At 36.4% G+C, this 26,063-nt stretch overlaps 1 protein-coding gene across 3 annotated transcripts in view; it reads left to right on the plus strand.

Moving 5' to 3' along the window:
• Positions 1-26,063, plus strand: part of LOC138695815 (calcyphosin-like protein) — a 117,640-nt gene that overhangs the window by 88,338 nt on the left and 3,239 nt on the right. For all 3 annotated transcript variants that reach the window (XM_069820055.1, XM_069820054.1, XM_069820053.1), the window contains exons 3-4: positions 1,547-1,724; positions 3,875-4,087. In XM_069820055.1, coding sequence (XP_069676156.1) covers positions 1,547-1,724; positions 3,875-4,087 — 391 coding nt within the window. The remainder of the gene's footprint in view (positions 1-1,546; positions 1,725-3,874; positions 4,088-26,063) is intronic.

The following is a 26,063-nucleotide window of genomic DNA, read 5'->3' on the forward strand; positions in this document are numbered from 1 at the left end:
CTTTTATTTTATCCATAACCTGTACATCAATGTTGCTCCTAGCGATGTATCGATTAAAGTTACCTGTAGTTCCTTGAACTGCATATTAGCAGTACAAACATACGGCAAACGATCGAAATATAAAATGTGTGCACTGTAGATAGATACCTATGTGGAGAAGTGGATAGATATGTAGGAAGATAGTGAATTGGAGGTCTATCCGTAGGTAGAAAGAAAAGAACCACTGAATATATAGACAAATTAATGATGAATCCAATATCGCCGCCTTACAAAACGATCTTAACATTATTGAAACCTGGACGACAGAAAATAAAATGAAAATCAATGTCAGTAAAAGTAAATCAATATCCTTCTGTAGAACGCATACAGAAATTTGTCTCGGATATCAGCTGAATGGTAGATCGGTGCCACAAGTGAACACTTGTAAATACCTAGGTATATATTTAAGTAACAAACTGGGTTGGGAGGAACAAGTCACTAATACCACAAGGAAAGCCTGGAAAGCACTACATTTCTCTATGCGTGTTCTGAAGAAATCTAACCGAAAGTCAAAAGAATTAGCGTACAAAACCCTTGTTCGCCCAATTATAGAATATGGAGCTGTAGGTTGGGATCCGTACAGACAAAACCAAATCGATTCAATAGAAAAGGTCCAACGCAAGGGAGCAAAATATGTCAAAATGGGGAAGGGACATGGTGAGGAGATAGTAAAAGATTTAGGGTGGGAACCTCTCAAATCAAGGCGACGAAAAACCAGACTCACCGCATTGTTTAAGGCACAAATGGTACACAAAGCATGGACCGATATCAATGCTAGATTAGCAACACCATCATACTTAGACAGAGCTGATCATATTAGGAAGTTTAAATGTAGAAAACAAAGAACGGACGTGGCAAAATTTTCCTTTGTTAACCGCACAATAGTAGACTGGAACAGCTTACCTGCGGCAATCTTTCAGGGTGGTCCTCTCAAAATCAATACATTTAAGGAAAGGTTAGGAAGATTATACTAAAAATGTAATTGGAGGTGCAGTGTAATTATTTAAGTTGTGTCATGTAATTAATTGAGTTGATATATAATTAATTAAGTTGATATGTAATTAATTAAGATGATATGTAATTAATTAAGGTGATATGTAATTATTTCAATTGGTAATAGTTGGGTGAAATAGAAGTACTTATACGTTAGATTTACTTTTGCTTATCGTAGGCGTTATTATAGAATAGTTTTTATTTATAGTCCTAGGTTTATTGCATCTGCTATATATAGATTTACGTTTATCTTATGTTATTTAATTTACGTTTATTTTATTTTATTTCATGTAATTGTAATTATTGTATATTATATATCATTGCCACCGGGTGTATACCCAATTGTAGTGTTAATAAATACATACATACATATGAACCCAGTACGCTAACCTGCGCTATTCCATTCGCTCATTCGACCTCAAATGGTTCAAATGTGAGAAATGGAGAGTTAAAAAATAACATAGCTGTTATGCTCAAGATGAAGTGAACTGGATGTGGTCTGTTTCACTGTTAGATTCTTCCGCAACATTGATGAAGACGGCAGCAAGGCTCTGAACCAGGAGGAGTTCACTGAAGGCTTGAAGGAGGCCGGCATGGACCTCACGGACGACGAGATCCAGGAGCTCTTCACACGCTTCGACACCGACGAGAGCGGCAGCGTAAACATGGATGAGTTCCTAGTCGCCATCAGGGTGAGTCCATATTATTACCCTGCATTGAATTTTATGTGCTAAATTGTTTACCTAATGGTGACTCTACTTCATTTTATTTATTTATTTATTGTTTAGATCTTAGCATTGCAGCGTTGACTTGAACTAGTAAAGAGTTATATTTATTTCCACTTTTTTTTTACCTTGGGGATTTATTTGAAGTGAATTTTTATGGCAGGCAGAGTAACTATCTCATGCCCCCATGTTTTAGATTTCTACCTGTGCACTTCATTAGAACCAGGTACCCAGCTTCGAAGCCGTTAGCCCTGTGAACTTACAGTATATTTATTTTCCCTATTATCATAGTACAGAGTTTTTTTGTCTAAGAAATTAGCAAGTTCTTTGTGATAGTAGAAGAGAAAGAGTGGGGGAAGGGAAGTGGTCCGTGGCCCATGTCTTCTAGGGCTCATCCCGACATTTGTCTTATTGGTCAAAGAAAACCACGGGAAAACCTAGAGCAGGATGAGATGTCGTGCTGACGACAAGCCAATTGGCTATAGTGGGGTCGGTATATGTTGAGGTGGAAGGTTGTCGTTTAATCATGATTTATAATACAAGTACAATAAAAATACATAAAAATTATATACAAGAAAATATGTACACTGCATCTATGCAGCCAATAACGTGATGACCCTGAAACAGAGGAATAACATCATTAGTGCATTAGTAGATTTATGTCTGTGTGTAGAGTCAAGTGGTTGTTTAGTGTTCAAGTTGGTATTCGTGTTGTACGTTGTCGTTCCAAGCTAGAGGGTGGAGTACGCTCTTAGATCTTTTATGCTTATTGTAATTTCCTAGTGAAGAAATTAGTGGGTTTGTGCTGCTGTACGACTTGGTGTACGTGCAGAAGGCTCGATTTGAAATATATTCTTGAATTGTCGAAATTTCTAGTTCTTCATGAATCAATCTAACAGGAGTTACTCTAGGAAGTCCTGTAATGAATCTTAAAAGTTTGTTTTGGAAGTCTGGAATTTTTAAGGACTGTAATAGGTGCATGTCCCCAAGCATTACAAGCATATAATATTACTGACATAATTAATGTTTTATACAAAATTAGGGCTGTGTGTATGTTTAAATGTCTGCTTTTATTTAATATTGGATAAAGCTCCACCATTCTAGAATTGGCAAGTTTGAGTTTTTGTAGTACATGTTCGGAGAAATTGAGCCGTCTGTCTAGTGTTACTCCAAGATATTTTACTGAAGTTTTCCACTCGATTTGTGATCCATTTATAGCTAATTTTGTGTGATTTATGCCCGGTCTATTGAATTTATTTCTCCTGCTAAATAATATGGCTTGTGTTTTAGATATATTTAATTTAATTCTCCATCTGAGGAGCCATGGTTCAATGTCACGTAGGTAACTTTGTAGCCTGTTAATGGCAACAGTTGGCTTCCGCGATGCCGTGAGAAATGCAGAATCGTCAGCGTATAGCGCTAAAATACTATTATTGAAATTTTGATTAAAAGGTAGGTCAATAATATAGATTTAGAAAAGTATCGGTGCCAGAACGCTGCCTTGAGGCACTCCAGCGTTAATACCTCGCGACGCGGAGTGCACGTCGTTCAGTTTAACCTGGAACGTTCTGCCCCGAATATAATTGTCTAATAGTTTTACTAGGCGGCAATTTAAATTATTGTTAATTAATTTGTGTATCAAGCCCGCGTGCCAAAATCTGTCAAAGGCTTGAAGTATTCCAGGACTTATTTAAATCATGAAATCGGACATTAGCTTGATTTAAGTCCTGGAATACTGCATCGCTTCATGCAGACCATTTCTATCACGGACGTTTTATTCAAGTGGAGAGAGCGCCTGCTTCCCATGCAATCGGTGACATGTTCGATTCTGCTGCCATGCAGTCTCTGGAATTATTTTTCTCTTTTATCTTTTCCTTTCTTTTGTTTTGTTTAATTCACAGTCTTCATCCCACTACTAATTTACGCTAAAGTTTTTTCCCTGGCACTTAGGGACGACATACAACTAAACAGAGCGAATATTATTACCTCAATTAGTGGTTCGTTTCTGAACCTAGTCGCTTGTACTCTGATCATGCGCAGTGCCTCCTTTTTGGAACTTTGAAAATATCTGTGCGCCATCAATCGTTTCTAAGATTTGTTTCTTAATGTCATTACAGCCGCCCATGTCGGCGTCACGGCTGAAGGTAATCGACGAGGCTTTCAAGAAGATGGACAACACAGGGGACGGCGTGATCCTGATCGACGACCTCAAGTCCGTGTACTCGGTGAAGCACCACCCGCGCTACATCAGCGGCGAGGAGAGCGAGGACGAGATCCTCAACAAGTTCCTCAGCAACTTCGAGAAGGGCGGCAAGGACGGCGACGGCAAGGTCAGTGCTCGTCCCCGCCTACAAATCACATTCCTTATCGATTGAGTTAATTTTTTCAACGGCTTCATGTCGTATCTCCTTTTCGTGTTTAGGAAAACAGCATGTTTTTTTTTTCAAGTCTTTGAAAATATACAACAGGTTATATTTTAAGGCTGGGAACTAAATGTCGCATTATAGACGTCACACAGACGTTTTTTCTGTCCTGCAGTAATTAAAAACGTGCATTTGTTTATATGCGGAGTCTTCTTGTATGTAGTGAGGATTAGTCTAAGAATTGTGGAGGATAGTGAAACGATATTTTTAGAAATGTTAGTATTTAACAATATCAGATTATTTTGTACAGTTTTTATTTGTTTATTTATTTGTTTATTTATCTTTTTATTCATTTGTTTATTTATTTCTTTATTAATTCATTCATTTATTCATTCATTTATTTATTCACTTATTCATTTACTTATTTATTTATTCATTTATTTATTTATTTATTTATTCATTTATTTACTCATTTATTTATTTATTTACTTATTTATTTATTTATTTATTTATTTATTTATTCACTCATTCATTCATTCATTTACATATTCATTTACTTATTCATTTACTCATTTCTTTATTTACTCATTCACTCATTTATTCATTTACTTATTTATTTCTCTTTCTTTCTTTCTTTCTTTCTTTCTTTCTTTCTTTCTTTCTTTCTTTCTTTCTTTCTTTCTTTCTTTCTTTCTTTCTTTCTTTCTCTTAGTTTAACCTCTCCCTTCTAGGTACATTTACACGACCCTCACCACCCGGGCCTTACAGGGCCGCGACCTGTCGGGAGAGGAATTAATCTATGGATCACATACATACTTTTTTGACCACACAAGGACATGGAGGGCCTCCCCGGATGAGGGATCAGCTCAATGCCAGGGCCACCTCCGATACAACACAAACATTTAAGACATTACACATCATTCACTCACACACATATGAAAGGATTAATGGAAGGATCGCCGTCCATGGCCGGACTTTCAAGAGGTACAATCCCGGCATTTGCCTGGAAGTAACTGAGGAAACCATGGAAAACCTCAGTTAGGATTGCCGGCCCCAGGGATCGAACCCCGGACCTCCCGAATGCGAGGCCAGCCCTCTACCACGCCGCTAGCCCGCTCGGTTACTTATTTATGTATTTATTTATTTATTTATTTACTTATTCATTTACTTATTCATTTACTTCTTTGTTTATTTATTTATTTATTTACTTATTTATTTACTTATTTATTTATTTATTTACTTATTCATTTACTTATTCATTTACTTCTTTGTTTATTTATTCATTTATTTATTTATTTATTTATTTACTTATTTATTTATTTACTTACTTACTTACTTATTTATTTATTTATTCACTCATTCATCCATTCACTCATTCATTTACTTATTCATTTATTCATTTATTTATTTATTTACTCATTCATTTACTCATTTATTCATTTATTTACATATTTACTTATTTATTTATTTATTTATTTATTTATTTATTTATTTATTTATTTATTTATTTATTTATTTGACAGGGCAAAGCCCCAATTACAATAGACAGTACAGATATTTGTTTAAAAAAACATAGAATTGCATATAACATGAACAAAGAGATAAAATGTAAAATAATAGTACATTATGCAACGAGCCTATAATGAAGGTAATTAAGAAGTGAGTATGGATATTTATGAAACGAGCGCAAGCGAGTTTCATAATTTTCATGCGAGCTTCTTAATTACCATTATAGGCGAGTTTCATACGACTTTTTATGCTCGACCATATTTCTAACTTGATATTATTAATTTTATTGTATCTGACCTGGAGCAATGTTCCGTATGTTGTGAGATGTGCGCAGACGCGAAAGTATTGATTTTTTCCGAGGAACAGATGTCGACATTGACCTTGCTAGGCCATAAGAGCCTACAGAGAATGCATTGAAATTAAATTAGACATTGAAAAACGAGATGACAAATTGAATTTATTTGAATATTATTTACAATTAACGCTAATTATTATAGTAACAGAACATAACCTTCTGCGACAGTATTGGATTTCCAGCCTCCGTGACTTTTCGCTAATTCTCTTTCGATTGCATATCCGAGAATAATCGATACTTGCGGTTTTATAACGGTAGAAAGCTGACCTGTCATTGGCTGAACAGTTGTAACCTGAGTCGTCATTGGCTGAAAGACCTGACCTTTAATGAGTAGGTGTACTTTAATGACATGCATTAAAGGTCTGCTACCAGGTGTATAATTACTACATTTCGGCATGGTCGAGCATAAAAGTATTAATAATCCAAGTCTGCCGTTGTGGCTATGTAGATAACGCTCCCTATCTAAGCGGTCCGAATTTGGATCCTCGGCGTGGGCAATGGAAGAAATTTATCTTCCGACCACTGGACTAGGTGTTATCCGTGGTCTTATGATTGTCCTGTGATGTCTCGGCGGTTGCCCTGCGTTATGTTGATTCCACGACCAGAGAGGTCCGAATTTTTTTAGATGTCTTGTACTCGATACAATGAATCGCTCTCTCCTACTCGTAGTGGTGTGTAAGTCGGACAAACGGAGAGGTTAAGCAGAGTAATAAAATCTATTTAAATAATCATAATTAAAACCAAATGTGCAACAAACAATGTAAACGAATTCCCTCTTTTTTTATTCTTTCAATTATTTCTCTTTGATTGATTGATTTCGGCTTCTCTTTCGTTCCTCCTTTTCTTCATTCATTAATTCTGTCATCATTCACTTCGCATCCATCGATTTTAATTAATTAATTCGTAGATTGTTAATTTCTCAATTACTAAATCGTTTATTTATTTTATGACTTGTGTAGTAAACTGACGCCATATCAGTAAAGGACTGCAGTCTGACATACTTCCTTAATGGGACGCGAAGATGGGATGTAGTTGGATTAGCGCCAATTCTGATGTCAGAGGGTGGTGAATCAATATGTTTGCTGCGATAAGCGCACAGATTTTATTTCAGTACTCCAGCGTCAGATTTATCGTGCACTTTGTACGTTCTCATTTCAGATTCCCGTACAGTCTGACGTGAAAGACTAACTGAACGCCTTGAAACATCTGTGACATACATGATATTTTAATTGACTTGCTATTATATGTAATTACTAAAATTGTGACCGGGTAACTAAGAGGGAGAAAGTAATATTGTGACTTTTCATGTAGTCCCGATATTTTAAAGAGTCCGACAAAAACCATGAAATATATTGTCCTTAATTAGTGAAAATAGTTTGAAGTACAGGAAGAGATTTGTCTGAGTAACATTAAGAAGGAAACTTCTATAAGTGTTGTGCATGACTTTCCATGACTTTCAAACGTACCCGTTACGTAGTTAACATTATTACCAGAACTGCGCTAAGTATGCTGCCCTTCGTTTGTTGCACTAAGTGGCGATTGCAATGTCTGACATACTTGACATTTATCATTATTTAGCTGCGGTTCTATAAATAAATTACGACTCTATAAATTATCCTTCTATTACAAAACACGTAAATTCAGCATTGTTTTTCTAAGTATTTGATTCGTTGATTTTCTGTTTGGTTTCTTGGTTTTCAATTTCGTTTGTCGGTTTTGTGTTTGGTTTGTTGGTTTTTCTGTTAGGTTTACTTGGTTTCCTGTTTGGTTTTCTGTTTTGTTTAGTTGGTTTTCTGCTTGGTTTAGCTGGTTTAGTTAGTTTCTCTGTTTGTTTTAATTGGTTTCTATTCGGTTTAGTTGGTTCTGTTTGTTTTAATTAGTTCCTCTGTAGGTTTTGTTGGTTTTCCGTTTATTTTCTTTGTTTTTCTGTTGGTTTTCCAATTTGTTTTGTTGATTTCCCAGTTTATTTTGTTGGTTTTCCAGTTTGTTTTGTTGGTTTGTCTGTTTGTTTTATAGGTTTCTCTATTTGCTTTGCTGGTTTTCCAATTTGTGTTGTTGATTTCTCTGTGTTTTGTTGGTTTGTCTGTTTGTTTTATAGGTTTCTCTGTTCGCTTTGCTGGTTTTCCAATTTGTGTTGTTGATTTCTCTGTGTTTTGTTGGTTTGTCTGTTTGTTTTATAGGTTTCTCTGTTTGCTTTGCTGGTTTTCCAATTTGTGTTGTTGATTTCTCTGTGTTTTGTTGGTTTTCCAGTTTGTTTTGTTGGTTTGTCTGTTTGTTTTATAGGTTTCTCTGTTCGCTTTGCTGGTTTTCCAATTTGTGTTGTTGATTTCTCTGTGTTTTGTTGGTTTGTCTGTTTGTTTTATAGGTTTCTCTGTTTGCTTTGCTGGTTTTCCAATTTGTGTTGTTGATTTCTCTGTGTTTTGTTGGTTTTCCAGTTTGTTTTGTTGGTTTGTCTGTTTGTTGTATAGGTTTTTCTGTTTGCTTTGCTGGTTTTCCAATTTGTGTTGTTAATTTCTCTGTGTTTTGTTGGTTTTCCAATTTGTTTTGTTGATTTGTCTGTTTGTTTTATAGGTTTCTCTGTTTGCTTTGCTGGTTTTCCAATTTGTGTTGTTGATTTCTCTGTGTTTTCAGTTTGTTTTGTTGGTTTGTCTGTTTGTTTTATAGGTTTCTCTGTTCGCTTTGCTGTTTTTCCAATTTGTGTTGTTGATTTCTCTGTGTTTTGTTGGTTTGTCTGTTTGTTTTATAGGTTTCTCTGTTTGCTTTGCTGGTTTTCCAATTTGTGTTGTTGATTTCTCTGTGTTTTGTTGGTTTTCCAGTTTGTTTTGTTGGTTTGTCTGTTTGTTTCATAGGTTTTTCTGTTTGCTTTGCTGGTTTTCCAATTTGTGTTGTTAATTTCTCTGTGTTTTGTTGGTTTTCCAGTTTGTTTTGTTGGTTTGTCTGTTTGTTTTATAGGTTTCTCTGTTTGCTTTGCTGGTTTTCCAATTTGTGTTGTTGATTTCTCTGTGTTTTGTTGGTTTTTCTGTTTGTTTTATAGGTTTCTCTATTTGCTTTGCTGGTTTTCCAATTTGTGTTGTTGATTTCTCTGTGTTTTGTTGGTTTGTCTGTTTGTTTTATAGGTTTCTCTATTTGCTTTGCTGGTTTTCCAATTTGTGTTGTTGATTTCTCTGTGTTTTGTTGGTTTGTCTGTTTGTTTTATAGGTTTCTCTATTTGCTTTGCTGGTTTTCCAATTTGTGTTGTTGATTTCTCTGTGTTTTGTTGGTTTGTCTGTTTGTTATGTTGGTTTTCTGCCTTTATGCTTGGTTTCTTGTTAATTTTCTGCCTGGTTTCTGGTTGGTTTTCTGTCTCAATTTTAGTACTTATATCGTGTAATTCATGATGGGATTTGTGGTGGACAAGGCGAGCGCGAGGAGTTTTTATCGAGGTTCTTCCGTTCCCACTCAACATTATGATCATTCTATCAATAATCCACATTCACCCTCACTCTCCGAGCTCCCGAGTCAATTCTCCAGAACAAGTGAAGGCTGAAAGTTGTACACATTCCTGTTTAATAAAGACTGTTATTATATCAAGTAATAGACGGAATTGTCTCTAAAGATTCGTAAATCCTGATTGGTTATCTACAAAGATTGGTAGGGTATGTATTAGGGAGTGGACAGTGGGACAATCTCACTCGAAATTACGCCGCTGGCAGGCCTACTGTCCCAAATTTGTACAGGAGCGAGAAATTGTGGACGCGTTTTGCCTGGAGCCTCTATCAGGGACAGGATTAGTTCATGTGCAGTAAATCTACGACACACGATCCTCAGTTTTACTTTTCTACTGGAGGAGACCACGCTAAGAATTCATCATCCTTTAAAATTCAGCAGGATTTGCACCCACGAACTTCAGAACCAGCGATGACCTCTAGATGCACAACCACGACCATCTGCAAGGAAATACAGATCATTGTGAAATGTGTCATATCGTTAGTCACTGTAGAAAGGGCAGGGCACCATGACATCAGTCTTGTCAACGTAACTGTTGCGTCTGAATCAGTTATCCGTTATCCGAACTCTTCCAAGTAAATGTTCGTTGAATTTTACTTATTACTACCACTACCACTACCACTACCACTACCACTACCACTACTACTACTACTACTACTACATAAGCCCGCCATCGGTCCCTATCTTGTGCAAGATTAATCCACTGTCTATCATCATATCCCACATCCCTCAGATCCATTTTAGTATTATCCTCCCATCTACGTCTCGGCCCCCCAAGGGTCTATTTCCCTCCGGTCTCCCAACTAACACTCTATATGCATTTCTGGATTCGCTCATTCCGACGCTTATTGTAGGGATTCGTAACAAGCTGTTTTTTTACGGTGATGGGTTGTTAGCCCTTCTCCCAACCCCCAAGCTGGAGGACCAACCCTTATCGGCTGTCCACGACTGCTTATTCAATACATTCCCAGCTACCCTCCATATCTGGAGGCCGTCTCTATCCGCAACCAGAGGACGCGCCATGCCGTGGTGATAGGGTCTATCCGAAATAAAATAAATCGTTGTCTTGTCGCTTCTAAAATATTGATTTATTACACTCCCTATTCAAAACTGCCGCGGATGCCAGATGCGAAACAAATGAGTGAGGTGTATAAACAATTGAATGCTCTTTAATATTTAAGTATAAAAATATAGGGGTGCCATTTGAAATTTCAAAGTGAGGGTGACTGTGGGGTGGGGGGTTAAATCTAAAATGCAATTAAGCCTGGTTTCAGACTTTCGCTCAATATCTAAATTGACGTGTTTTTTGTTTAAATTGAATTCAATTTAAATATTTAGTTATTTAGACTGAGAAGTTTTGAAATGAAACATTTTAATATGTTGTTGTTTATTGACTTTTCTGACTTTGAGCCAGAGGCCGTTTTAGGGTCTTATACGCACAGGATGCCCTCTCCAGCCATTGTACATAAATAATAATACATATATATTTACATATATGAGACTATTTCTGGCATAAGTGCCAGTAGGTGTGTGAGTGCAGTGATAAGTTCCTTTTATTTTGGTGTAGGCCTAATTTGTTGATTTGCGATACTTAAGGAATGGTGAACGGGACAAGAGTTCAGGGTAAAAGATATCAGTTGATAGACAACGTTATAGTAATATACGTTACAAGAGCGGTATGTTGACGTTTTCATGTTCGAGGAAAAGATTGAAAAAGCGAAACGTAGTTGAGCTTTTTTAATTTCCGAGAACATGAAAACAAACATACCGCTCGTGTATCGTACATTATTTTGTGCGAAGATCGTTTATTACATACCCGAAAGACGAATTTCTAATTAGTTGCAATGAAATCTCCATGTTGGTTTCTGTTTAATGACGGCAACTTCGGAACACCAAAATATCTTTCTTCAACATTGTTGCTTCAAAATGTTTTCTGTGTTTACTATACTCCAGCAGGCCGTGATATACGTCTATCTTTTTTTTCCCCCAGTCTATAAATGCGAACTTAAAAGAAACGGTAAGGTTATGTAATGATTTATTTTTCATTTTAATATTTTAACAATATTATTTATATAACATATTGCAGTAATAACATCGGCATCTGGAATCTTGTTGATTTTTTCACGGCTTCCTTAATGTTACTTGTATCAGGAATGCAATAAGTTTCGTGGAGTAGTAGACTTTACTTAATTTTTGCAAATATTTAAAAACAATAATTAACATTGCAATTTAGGTGAAATTGCAGTGGTAAGTTTCCAATTTATAATTATTACTATGTTAAACGTCTCTAAAAATAATATGTTAAAAGCCTAAAGCAGTAAAATGAATGTCGCGCTTAAGCGGTAAGAAGAGGGAAATTGTTATGTGTGTTACGTTGGGAATACTGAATGTGGTATTTCACACTTACCGCGTATTGGTTCTGTGCGGAAAACAAGCAAATACGCACGATCTCGCACAATAGTATTATATGGAGAGATTAAGAGGAAAGCAAGAAATGTGGATGAATGGGAAATGCTGGGTTTGCAGTTAAAGACCTGCTCTTGGGTAGAACAATATACACACATACATACATACATACATACATACATACATACATACATACATACATTTTTTTGTTGAAATTTTAAAGTTTCCCCTTCCGGTGGCAGAAGCGTCTGAATGGTTATGGAGACTTTCATGGGGTAGAGTTATTTTATTGATCTGCCTCTCTGTTGCTGTCGTGTGTCCTCTCGGACAGTATTCAGATTTCCAACACGTGTTTGCGGTTTTGTTTGTGTGTTTTAATTTGATGGTTGGGGCTGCTGGTAATTGCAGAGGAATTTCTCCAGTGTTGTTCTGTTGTTTGTGTTCGGTGGATTTGCGAAGATGTGTTGTGTATATACGCGATTTACTGCCGAATGTGTGTATTTCCTGTTTATGTTGTTTAGGTGTGTGAAGAGTGGCTTCGTTTTTGTCGTAGTGTAAACTGTGTTGTTTCTGGTGCGTCTGTGCAGGTGGAAGATTTGGCGGAGAATTCTTCTTTCGCTGGCTTCGAATTTTGATTGGGTCGTTGGAGGGGCTTGTGTGAGGAAAATGGAGGGATGTATGCATAGGGATCGAACCAATGCTTTGTGTAGGTGGAGGAGTGTTTCGTTATACAGCCAGGTCGATTGATGCCACTTAGGTAGCTTATTGCAATATGCCGAACAAAAATGTATATACAAAGGGAAAACCCTCGAAATATGCATTTATGCAAAATAAACTTTGCTTCATTCGAACGTAGAAACCATGATCGGCAAAGATCCAATTTTACTTTTTCATTGTGTCAAAACAATAAAAACATGCAGTTGCATGAATTTCCACGGTCTAATAATAATAATAATAATAATAATAATAATAATAATAATAATAATAATAATACAATAAGTAGTTTCACTGCGAGTTTGTAGGTTACGATGTATCGGAATAGGTCAGTAGGTCTCTTGCTTTTGGAAATGGTAATTTTTTGCATATACTCGCAGTAGGCGATGTTACTGCAGTATTTTCGTAGCCCTAATCACATGAGCTTGTTTCACGCCACGGCCCCTATCCACACGCTTCGTGATCCGCTATCCCACCCTCCGAACCGTGCAGTCCCGTTTATTGACGTCACGAAAGTGCTGGGAGTAATCGCATTTACAGTTGTTTTTTTTTAACTCTGTCTGCCCCACAAAATCATGCAACTGTCGGCGCTATATTCCGTTTTGTTGATAAGGGAAAACCGCAGCGGTGCCCACATTTAATCATCGCGACGTGGTTCTCAACAAATGGCCCGCGAGTTGTGTGTCGGTGTTGAACGCTCAGTCACTATGAGAGTATTCCGAATCTCACCGGTGAGCAATCCGATGGCATCACGGTGTTCCGAATTCCACCGATGACGTCATTGATGCTCCACCGGTGTCGCACCGGTGCCATCAGCTTGCAGAGGTGGTGGCAGTCTCCATCAGCCGCCATCAGTGAATCTGATTGGTTCTTGTATAGGGCGGGAATTAGCAGACGAATGACATCGTGCACTGTAGTGTCATGGCGGTGTGTTCTGCTGTATTGTTTGTAATGAGCACAACGTAAAAACAATATGTTAATGGCTTATGAGCGAACATGTCAACGGACCAGTTATTACTACCGGTTCAAGAAATAAATTGTTTATGCTCTCTTTTCTTTGAACGAGATGGGAGTACGAAAATTTCGCAAAATTTTGCTAGCGTAGCACAGACAACAACTTGTACAGTCGCCATGACAGCCATCGATCCTTCCAGCAGTTTTGTTCCTTATTTCGTTGCAATTTGACGTCATTGATGCCACCGGACCGGTGAGATTCGGAATACGCTGAATGATTTTGGTTTAGAGTTCGTGAAAAAAATGAAAGTCAATACAAGTTTTCGTATGTCACATGTAAAAACGAGTAAGAAAATAAGCTATGATTCGAAATTTTCATGATACCTGATCTACGCGATAAGCGGTTTTTGGGTATTTGCACCATGTACGTTAGTGTGGACAAAGCCAACGTTTCAGAGCTACATATTGGCTCAATCATCTGGAAAGGCAGGGGAAGGAAAACGGGGAACCTAACTCTATAACAAGAGGAAAAAAATCGCTCCAGCGCCGGGGATCAAACCCGGGTCCTTGGTTTTACGTACCAAGTGCTCTAACCACTGAGCTACGCCGAAGTTCAATCCACAGCAGCGGATCGAATCCCGCTTCTCTAGTGTTTTTCCTTTTGTGGCCTAACTCCATGTTTGACATATATGTTGACATAAGTCAACTGCCATTATACAAGGAGCGCACTCAATTGAATGACTTGATGGCCGGGATTCCACAGTATTATGCACTGTTGGGCGAAGAATGTACGTATATATTATGTCGAACTTAGGGTAGAAAGACCCTTCGCACGTCGGTCATACTGAGGTCTATTGTGCATCCCGAATGTTATAGGATGAATGAGGATGAGGTGCACCAGCCCATCGGTCACATGTGATCCCTCATCCGCTCTCCCAATGGGTGCCTCCTATCCTTCCCCGCTTTAAGTTCACACCTCCAAGGTGACCAAGCAACATAGGATCCATTCCAACGGCCCTTCCAAGGTGTCGAAGCGCATTTGGAAGTGCTCTTAAGGAATGAATCCTGGCAGAAATATTGCGGAAGGCTGGGAACCCAGGAACGGTTGCGGAGAGGACGCCTCCTGCCGTAAGCGGATGAAGACATGCGTCTTGACCTGAATATGTCTATTGAATGAGATGAAGAAGATTAATGATATGATATAAAAATCTAAATTCTTTTTCTACACGGTAGGGGAAGGGAAAATGGACCGTGGCAATGAAAATCCCAACCCGTCATTTGCCTAAGTAACTGTAGAAAACCATGAAAAAACCACAGTCAGGTTGGTCGGTCGGGAAATCGAACCACGGATCTCTCGAATGCGAGTCCCATGCGATAGGCACGAGCCAACTCGCTCGGTTAGGGTCGGTTGTGTAAAGCAGCGTTTCTCAAACTATGGTCCGCGGACCACCTGTGGTCCTCGAGGTCTGACCTTGTGGTCCTTCAAAAAGACAGAAGAAAAAATAAAATTCAAACGAATTGCGTATCACTCTATAGCTGAAAATCTCAGAGTTTGGAAATGACACATGGCAATCGCCTTTCACTTTTTCTCTCAGTACTGACATTTTATGAAATTTATTACCCTATCCGTCTACTGACTTCCCACTCTACTCTCAAGAACAACAGGGAATTTAAAGCACTATGAACGTGGTGTTCCTCGCCATCTTTTCCCTGTACATATGACTTTCTTAATAGTTTTACCGACACCTAGTCTGCACTTTGAAATGGTCACGTACTGTACGTCGTACATCAATAATACAACTCTGAGGTCACAATTTGAAACTTATTTTCCAAGTAAATATGATGAATTTTCATGGGTTCGTGATCACTTTCATTGCGATATTGAAACTAACAAACTTTCATTGAGTGAAAGAGAACAGTTAATTGAACTCTCGAATGAGACCGGACTTAAAATGAAATTCTAAGCGGAAGGTATGGTTAATTTCTGGACCTCATCACAAGTGAAAAGAGAATATAGTGAACTGTACAATGGTGCTTTACAGATTACAATTCAGTTTGCTTCTACGTATCTGTGTGAGAAAGGGTTTTCATCACTAACTCTAATAAAAACAAAGTACCGAAATCGACTCGATGTATGTGACGATCTCTGACATAAGCTTACCAGCATACGTCCAAATATAGAACTGTCCAAGAATCGACAGGCTCATCCATCTCATTAATGTGAGTACCAATATTTATTTATTTTTTTTAGTTAATAAGTTAAAGAATATCCAAACTCCTATAGCCTTGAATTATTAAAGAAACAAAAATGAATTTTCTTCTGTTAACATTAGCTTAATTAGTTAATACTAATATAAAATTGAGTTACTTTAATTAATTTTAATTAATTCTACTTTAAAATATAAGTAGGCATATATTAATATTAAAATATGCTATAAAATGATAAATTTGCTTTCGAAGGGAACAAGAATAAGGTGATCCGCGGAACTTTTCTCACTTAAAAAAGTGGTTCCCACATCAAAAAAGTTTGAGAAACGCTGGTGTAAAGCATTTGAACTGAGGTTAAGGGTAAAAAATTGCCGCCAATCAAGTTGTACCCACATTAAGTTGTATAAACGCTAATTTAAGTTCACGTTATTTCGGTATAAGTTCATATTTAACTCTTAAATTTTCTCCAATTAATCTCCTTGAACCTAGTTCAGAAGCATTCATATGTGATACATAACCAGCTCTGAACCAAAATCATAGCGACATAATATTGAACACTTGCATGCAACTCGCGGACCGTTTGTTGAGAACCACACCGCGATGATTAAATGTGGGCACTGCTGCGGTTTTTCCTTATCAGCAACACGGAATTCGGCGGTGGCTGATAATGTTACATTAAGCGTCTGGAATTCTACTGTTTTTTGTTTCACTACGGATCCCAGAATGGATGTCCATATTCGGTGCGGAGAAAGACGTGTTCTACATCAAAAGTAATAAGTTTTGTTGGAAATTAAGAACATTAAATACTATTATGGAGATGACAGTGACGACAAATACGCTTATTAAAAATCGTAGTTAAAATTATCAACTTATTTTCAACCATTTCTCGTAAAAAAAAAGGGGGGTAAAATATAGCAAGTTTATTCGTAGTGATACGAATGTGACGTAGGCTAGAAATTGATTAGTGTTCTAATGGATTACGAATAGGACGAATGACGGTAACAAAATGAATTGCTAGAAGGTTGGAGGAACAAAGGAGCTTTTTAATTGATTTATTTTACGACGCTTTATCAACTGCGATGGTTATCTAGCGTGTGAGTGAAAGATTACACTTTTACTACTTCGTACTACTTTTGACAGATAAAACGGTACGAAAGGACGTGTTTCAACCAATCATGGCTGTTTATCGCTACAATTTTATCACTTCTCTAGCATTTGTTTGTTTTTGTCACTTCCCTAGCATTTGTTTCTTTTTATCACTTCCTTAGCATTTGTTTCTTTTTATCACTTCCCTAACATTTGTTTTTTTTTTTTTTGTTTTCCAATAGCTTATATCAAACTGAAAATTCTTTACGGCAATATAAAACATGATTTGCGATCGTCTTTTGTTTCCGACATAGACAGTCAACTGAAAATGGCGGCTCCGTTCAAACGTTTTGGTGAAGCTAACATTAGTGAAATAGAGTCCGCCGAGCAAGCTCCATGGTAGCGTGTCTGCCTCCAGACTAGCCGGTCCGGGTTCGATTCTTGTAAAATTTCTACCTCGGGGTTAGGAGAGATGGCGGTGCACAACTTCTAATTACTAAATTGCACACCAATATGCCTGGGTTAAATCCCTAATCTCTCCGCAGTGCTTATGAAGAGAAGGCATATGCCACTGTTGATAGTGATTCGTCCGTCGGATGGGGACGTTAAGCCTGGCGGCCCCCTTGGTGCTATTCAATAGGAGTAGGCTACGTGCCGGTATCAGGTTTTCCCTTCTCCCTTCCTCACCTTCATTATCATCATCCTCACTCATTCCCTACACTACACTTACATGAACACGTAACATATACTCACCTTAGTACAAGACATAACTCTTCACAGATACACATCATGCATAACGTGGCCCCCCGATGTGGTGTGCAATTTGAAAATGGGTCACAGTTCTGCCATCTATCCGCAGTATGCGGAACCTGAATCACGTAAAGTGAAGTGGGTAGGCATTATACACACACACATTAGTGAAATAGAATTTTAGTAAGTCAATTAATACCAATTTTACTGTATTACATTAGTCTACTTTATTTCTTCTAATCTTTATATACTTTCTTCTGTTTTTATTACCTCCCAAACATTTATTCCTTTGTTTGCCAACATTCAAACTGCAAATTCTTTATAATATTATAAAACATGCTTTGCGATCGTCATTTGTTTACCCATAGACATTCAACTGAAAATGGCGGCTCCGTTCAAACATTTTGGTGAAGCCAACATTAGTGAAATAGAATTTTAGTAAGTCAATTAATATCTATTTTATTGTATTAGATTACTCTATTTCTTCTAATCTTTATATACTTCCTTCTGTTTTATCACCTCCCTACCATTTGTTTCTTTGTTTGCCAACATTTAAAACTGCAAATTCTTTACGGTACTATAAAACATGCTTTGCGATCATTTGTTTAATGCATAGAAGTAGACTGAAAATGGCGGCTCCGTTCAAACGTTTTGGTGAAGCTAACATTAGTGAAATAGAATTTTAGTAAGCCAATTCATATTTTATTGTATTAGAGTACTTTATTTTTTCTAATCGATATATACTTTCTTCTAATCGTGTAATTGTCAATTAAATCCCACTCTAATTTTTCTCTAGATAAATCAAACCTGTAGTGAGAATAGTGTTGATAATGCCAGCGAAATGAGTCCAGGGTCTCGCACTGGAAGTTACCCAGCATTTCCTCTTAGTCGGTTGAGGGAAAATCTCGAAGAAACCTTAACCAAGTAGCTTGTCTCAACCAGGATTTGAACCTGGGTCCGCTCGTTTCACGGGGCTAACCGATACTCCACAGCGATGGACGAAAGGAAGGAAGGAAAAGATTCCGAGAAAATCTCCTCTAAGAACACTCAAGAGCTCATATTGATAAGATAAGAACATCTGTGCTCGAAACAAGATTCGATCCTACGGCCGTAATCTTCATGCAATGTAAAATCTCTAGGTCAACCGTTAATTAGACTGTTGACTAGCTGAAATTTTTATGAAGAGCTTGAATTTTAGATCACTTCTTTAAATGTCTATTCATAAATACAGGGACATCATTTTATTTTTACTTCAATTTATATTGTACCTGAGTTTTTGAATGTACTTCACTCCCACACCTTCTACTAGTAAACTCCAAGCGTCCTCCACACAGAACCGAGGCCGCGTATGCAGTACTGAGTTAGTGAGTATAGTACGTTGCAGAAAAATGTTCACGTTTTCCAGTGACGAAAGAGCTTTCAATATTGAATCATATTTTCGCACAGGTACTGTCGTCCGTTTGTTTACGTCGCATCCCGATTTCCCCCCCACCTGCTTCTGTTCGCCCCTCTGTAAAGTCTAGTAGCTGGGCTGTCTTAGCTCTTTTATGACAACATTAATTTCTGTTAGGAATTGGACGTCTACGTAATATTATACAACTATTTAAAATAACTTAAATAAAAATGCCTTGTTAAGTAATTAACTGTCACGTTATTTCCCCCCCCCTTTCTACGACCCTGCAACAAAACCACTTGAACGGACAGTAGATAGCATTTCTGAGTAATTTTATCTTTTCGGATCGGGCAGAAGTGAAGATTGAATTTACAGTACGTAAGGTAGCCTACTCTTTTATAGAGTAGGTATAGAATTATTTCAACATGAGTTACTCGTACGAAGGACGAAACTGGTAATTGGAATTAGTCTATAGTGCGATAATATGCACGGCCACCATTTTCAAAAATGTGTTTAAATATCCATATTATGATTATTTTTCAATTTAACTTCATTCTCGATATTGTACGCTAATGTGCTGTAGACAGTATAATATACACTACATAATGAATACGTCCGCATGGATAACTCAGTTGGTGAGTAAAAACACTGAGTGTTAATACTGTACTGTATTTTGATTAAACAAAAACCTAATGAAAATTATCAAACACAAAATTGCGATATTTCCTAGTTTACATAAATGGATGAACTACTTTTCTTCCCTCCTATACCTAGTAATGTGATTTGTATTTTACGCCAGTATCATCGAACTCCAGTCTTGGAAGAGGGAGCAAGCGGTGATTCCGGTTCTAGACCTTTAATCCAAATATATAGCCCGGTTGATATTAAAAATGTTAGTAAAAATAAAATGATGTCTCTGTATTTCGTGAGTAAGCACAAACTTAAGAAGGGATTAGGAACACGATTGGAGAGATCGCTGCAGTCTCATGGGATAAGAATGTGCATTGCCAAGCCTGTAGTTGGCGCTACGTGGGTCTGTACATCGAGGAATCAATACCCTCACAAGGTTGCACACCTACGCGGACAGGACGACCTTGTTCTAGCTTCGTATAAAGACATGATCAGACCCAGTTTTGCGGTCTCCTTAGCGACGCTCATACTTTTTTTTTACGTATGTCTGCGTCTCAAGTACATAAGGGGTTAGGTACAGCTTACAGCAGTAAAATTTTGGAAATATTCAACATCTTTTTCCTCCATTACTGTATCTTGTACAATAATGAAAATTAGTATGCGGGCTATTCCATCTCAAATCGACCGAAATATAGAGAAAATTGACCTTGCAATTTTTAAATACAATGAAACTTTTTCTGTCCGTTGACAGCTGTGATACAATGCTTTGTGCAAAGTTTGAGGCATCAGAACTTCATAGTGTTTAAATTAAAAATATTTAAATTTATCGTATTTTCATAAAATTAGCAAATTTAAACTGTTGTGGCTCCGATCACCCAATGATCAAAATAATGGTTTATTTTGATGCTGAGAAATTAAAGTTTATATTGACATGTAAACAGTTTTTCTTACTTTCTATGGAAATGGAGAAATTTAGATTTTTGTTCATTAAGCTGCCTTTGCCCACGAAAAGATATTTTAAAAATATATGGTTAGGTTTCGCATTGAAAGTGCAAATAAACACAAATTTTTTACTAGTGCACCGTTGATAAGAAAGTATTGAAAATATCAAATAAAGAAAATAAGTAGTACGCGCGTGAGCTAATCAGCTGACTGTGAGGTGGGAGCTAGCCTAGGGAAGCAAGACCAGGAGACATAAACACGTGATGTTTCGTCAATTAGCGCATAGCTGGGCTAGCTTTATCACAAGTTTTCATAAACACAGAAGTAAAATGACGCCCGACGCTCGCTTATCTTCAGCTCTCGGCCAATGCGTGCGGCAATGCGCCGTTCAAGTCTAGGCGTGTGAAAATAACTTATTTAATACCCTCGAAACTTATTGCCGAGCCATCAAGCAAACAATGCCGAATCACTCTTACTAATGCAAAGTTTTTTCTCAATGTTTTTTATATTTTTACAAATGAGCAAAAAGCCTAAAAGTAAGGAAAACCATATTATCTGTCTCCCTGTATACAATAAAAATAAGTATTACTTATCATAACCTACCAAATGTCAGCTTCAAAATGAGCTCCCGTTCAATGTTCTGCAGTAAATGGTTCCAGAGTTCTGAGCGCTGAAAGAGGCTTGTTTTTATAAAATACGCTAAATTTGTCGCTCAATAGTACGAAAACCGTTTGACTTTCGATAGTATATTTTTGAAAATGCACTCTCCTCAGTACCTTGTATAAATAGGGAAAAAATTTGAGTCTTAAAAAATGCGAGGTTTTTTACTGATCGATTTCATATGGAATAGCCCATGCGTAAAACACAGTCCTTCTGCTATGTGAAAAAAAAAATATTTTTACGATTTAGAAAAAATTGTTTACATTTTTTTTCAAAATTCAGTTCACTGTGCAGTGATGAAGCGTTTCCCACATAACTCAAAAACTATCCAACATTCTGTGATGAAATTTTTTGTGTGTATTTATGCATGTCATACCTACACTATGATGCAAGATCACTTCTCTAACTTTGATAGATTGTCTAATAAAAAATTAATTAATTTAAAAAAATGGTCAAATATCAGTACTTCCTTCTAACACATTATAAAGAGATATTTATTAAGGAATGTAGTTGAAAGACTTATTGTAAACATGAGTTTCAGCAATAAAGTAAAAGAGAACATGAAAAAGTTAACAAGTTAAGAAGTTTATGAGTTATGATGGAAACGCTTCATCACTGCATTGTAAACTACCACCATTTTGAATTTTGAAAAAAAAAATAGATAAATATTTTTTTTTTAATCGTAAAAATATTTTTTTTCACAAAGCAGAAGGACAGTGTTTTACACATACCAATGTTCATTATTGTACAAGATACAGTAATGGAAGATAAAAATACTGATTATTTCCAAAAATTTTACTGCTGTAAGCTATACCTAACCCCTTAAATAACTGATAAGGAGGAAGCCCAATTTTCTAGACATGAAGAGGGAAAGCAGCAGAAACTGCAGATAAAACCAATTGCTTTGGAACTTCGATGATGTAATGAAATACGCTAATTTTAATCTTATTTTGATTAAATATAATAATATAATAATAATAATAATAGTAATAATAATATACATTTTTATTTCATGTTTTTATGTTCCTATTTATTTAGGTTTTTATATTTGTTTGCTTGCTTGTATGTTCTTTTGATTATTTATTTTATATTTATTTTTTTATTTACACAATACAGTCGAATCTGGATTGTACAGCTGCCAGAAGAAAAAGTGGCCGCTCACTAGAAGCTAAGTTCTCTTCGAGTATCTTCGCTACAATTCGGAGACAGGCGATATTACATGTTGTTGGACCACGTTGCCTGATATCTACAGTTATAATTAAAGTGTTCTGCGTGTTACTGTTGTAGCGTAATGGTAGCGTTCCGGGCTAGTATTCGTGAGGTCGTCCATCCGAACACAATCTAGTGCTTTTTATGTTTTTTTAAGTGAGGAAGAAAATATAATTGCTCCTGTCTCTTTTATGACAGTTTTAGTAATTAACATCAGGTGTTTTTAATTTTTAATTTTAGTAGGTTATGTTACGACGCTTTATCAACATCTTAGGTTATTTAGCGTCTGAATGAGATGAAGGTGATAATGCCGGTGAAATAAATCCGGCGTCCAGCACTGAAAGTTACCCAGCATTTGCTCATATTGGGTTAAGGGAAAACCCCGGAAATAACCTCAAGCAGGGAACTTGCCCCGACCGAGAATCGAACCCGGGCCACCTGGTTACTCCACAGGTGTGGACTTAAGGTGTGGACTTAACATCAGGTTCATAAATGTATTATACCATGACCAAAGCTCGGATCTTGGGGACTTGTGTGTCGTGTGCTTGAGTAAGGTTACAGGCATAACGTACACAAAGCTCACGCTGCAAGTGCTCAGGGACAGTCGTTTGTACTAAGAAAGTGGTCACATCGAATGGCAAGAAGACGAACGAATAAACTGTGTCACGTCGAAGCCAATGACATTAAGAGAATTACAGGTAAACGGTCTGTTTGAGGAATTAGAAAATACGTGTTATTCGAATGGGTGTTATGGAAGTTTGAAAATGCATTTCTTAAATTTTAGGTACAGAATTTCGTGGAGGAATTCTGAGGAGATACATTATTTTCTTCTAATGCAGAGTTTATATCTTGTAAGTTGTACCACACATAAACTAGAGCTGGAAACGGGCATTCATTGAAAGACATTGCAGTCCTTTAAATTGATGGAGAATTTGTGCATAGCCATGGATCAAGTCGTAGAGGGACCTTCCCTAGTAGTGATACACTAATTGAAAACTATTTGCGAGAAAAATTTAGGATATACTTATCTTTCTCAGATACGAGATCTGCTGAAAATCGAACAGGAAACAGTGACAGTGAAATATTCAGTATTTTATTTAGGCCCAAGACTTTATAATAAAATTTCAAACCATTTTCCAAATTTGAAATTTTTTAAAATTGAAACTTTTAAAAAAGAATTTTGTAAAATTATCCATGATATATAATAGTAACAAATGTACTTTTTTTACCTTTTATTTCTATCGACTATATTCATGTTTTTATTGAATATCACTGGCTTCTGTCGGATTGTCAATTTATATTAAATGTGTATTTTTCTCTCGTTTTCCCTTTCTTCTTTATTCTTGCTCTTGTGTTGTACTTATTGGTTTGAATTAAGTTAATTACTGTATTTAGTAAACTGTCCTTGTAAATTTTATGTTATATTATTCACTAAGACCACACCGTACACGAGCCTGACTCTTACGGTAGTGGCTAGAAACATTTTTATTTTATAAATGCAATTTGTACTCACTAGGTAGCTAGTTAAAATAAATAAAATAAAAAAATTAAAGTTTGCTTCCGTCACTTCATGTGACGTGGAAATAAGTTTCCTTCGTTTCAAATCATGTTTAACTAACAGACGAAGAATTTATGGGTTCGAAAATCTTCGAATGCATGTAGTCATACACTGTAATGAAATGTACAGAGCAGAACTGTAAATTTGATGTATTTTGCATGTTTATTTATATATATATATATATATGCTATAAAATTAGATGTTTCAACCTATCATAATATTATCATTATGTTGTTCCAGCCAGGAACCACTTTTATAGCAGACCTGACAGTACCTCCGTGCTGGAAGCGGGAGTTTGTTGACATTGAAGTCCGGTCGCTTAGCCACGTTCAAAGACACAAGTCCCCAACTTCCGAGCTTTGACCATGACTTTATCACTATTTATTATGACATTATGGCTACAAATGGAAAGAAAGATTATATTCTCAACAAAAGTATATTTCGTGGCATAAACAAAACAAACTTAGGCCTATAGGCGTCTGCCTTAGAAAATTGATTCAATATTTAGCTGACTTTCTATCCCCTAGATTGCGGGTTTGATCCCGGGCCAGATCGATGGCATTTTAGTAAGCTTATACTTAAATGCAACAGGCTCATGAAAGTAGATTTACTGACATGTAAAAGAACACCTGCGGGACAAAATTTCGTTAAATAAAACATAATTTTTTTTTTAGTTCATCTTCCTCCCATCTCGATCACATCTTCATTTTCCTAAGCGCTAGTTCAACTCCTTCCCTTAAAATAGAAAGTCCTTTTTCGTTTTCTGATACGGCTGCTTCGTCTTCTACAGCTAAGTCATCTGGACGATTCCCTGTCTCATATAACTATTCTGCATATTTCGTCCACGTGTTCAGTATTCCTGGTTTGTCTATTATTTCAATTCCGATTTCGTCTTCTTTTAACCAAGCCCCTACAGTGTCGGCTGCGCGAAACGAGGAAACCGGGGAAAATTGAACGCTGCGCTTGCCGCCATGATGTTGGAGAGCAGACGCATAATAGCAGAACGTAGATCACGCAATTTAACGCAGTGATGATCTAAAATTGACAGATTATGGCCATTTTCGACGTTTAACGTAAAATTAGGACGAAATAAACATATTCAAAGTTTCATTGATATGCGTTAGAACATTAAAGAAAAGAAAATACGTATGCAGCAATTTATAGAAAACATGCTGATACATCCATAAATAGGCCTACACAATACACATTATAGAATGTATAATTTTACGATAATCAGCAAATTGTTAGGTTTCAGAGAATCGAAAATTATATTAACATACATTACTCTTAGGTCACAAGACATAAATGTATGCACCTTGATTATACAAGTTCTTATTATAATCAAATTCTTAAGTGAAATAAATATGTGATTATCAGTATAGACCTGTTGTTAAGTTTTAGAGAATCGAAAATTATATTACCGGTACTTGTAGACCACAGGACATAGGTAATCTGGCAAAATATAATGTGCGATGGTAGCCAAATTACATTGAATTCATTCTTCAATTTAATAAACGGAATGCTATCAATTATAAAACGTACTGGTACCTAATACATTGCAAACAATAGGTAACGTGAAGACCTAAAAACTAAACAATTACTTTATGCAAGATAAAAAAAACCACATAGACCTACTTTTTTGTGTGTGGATTTTTTACATATTGTATTGATATTTTAAATAAATAAAATAGATATATTATCATTGCTTGCGGAGTGATGGTACATAATTTTTACGCACATATGTAATATCAATAAGATGCCATTCCTTGCTTTTGTTAATAAAATATATCCGGCAAAATGTAAAAGAGTTATTTACAGATGAACTCTGAATCATAAGTTCACAAAGAAGGCTTAGCTATTTATTTATTTATTTATTTATTTATTTATTTATTTATTTATTTATTTATTTATTAGCTGTATATTTATTTATCCATATATGGATCTTGAATGAAAGTTTATTATCTTGCAGATAAATTCATCTACATAATAAAAACAAAAAGTTATCTTTCCACTAATGTTTTAACATTTGATGTGTAAGTCTAAATACAGTAATTCACTCAGTGGGATTTCTCTACAGTCTGAT

This window comes from Periplaneta americana, chromosome 3 (genome assembly GCF_040183065.1).
Source record: "Periplaneta americana isolate PAMFEO1 chromosome 3, P.americana_PAMFEO1_priV1, whole genome shotgun sequence".
Taxonomy (NCBI): domain Eukaryota; kingdom Metazoa; phylum Arthropoda; class Insecta; order Blattodea; family Blattidae; genus Periplaneta; species Periplaneta americana.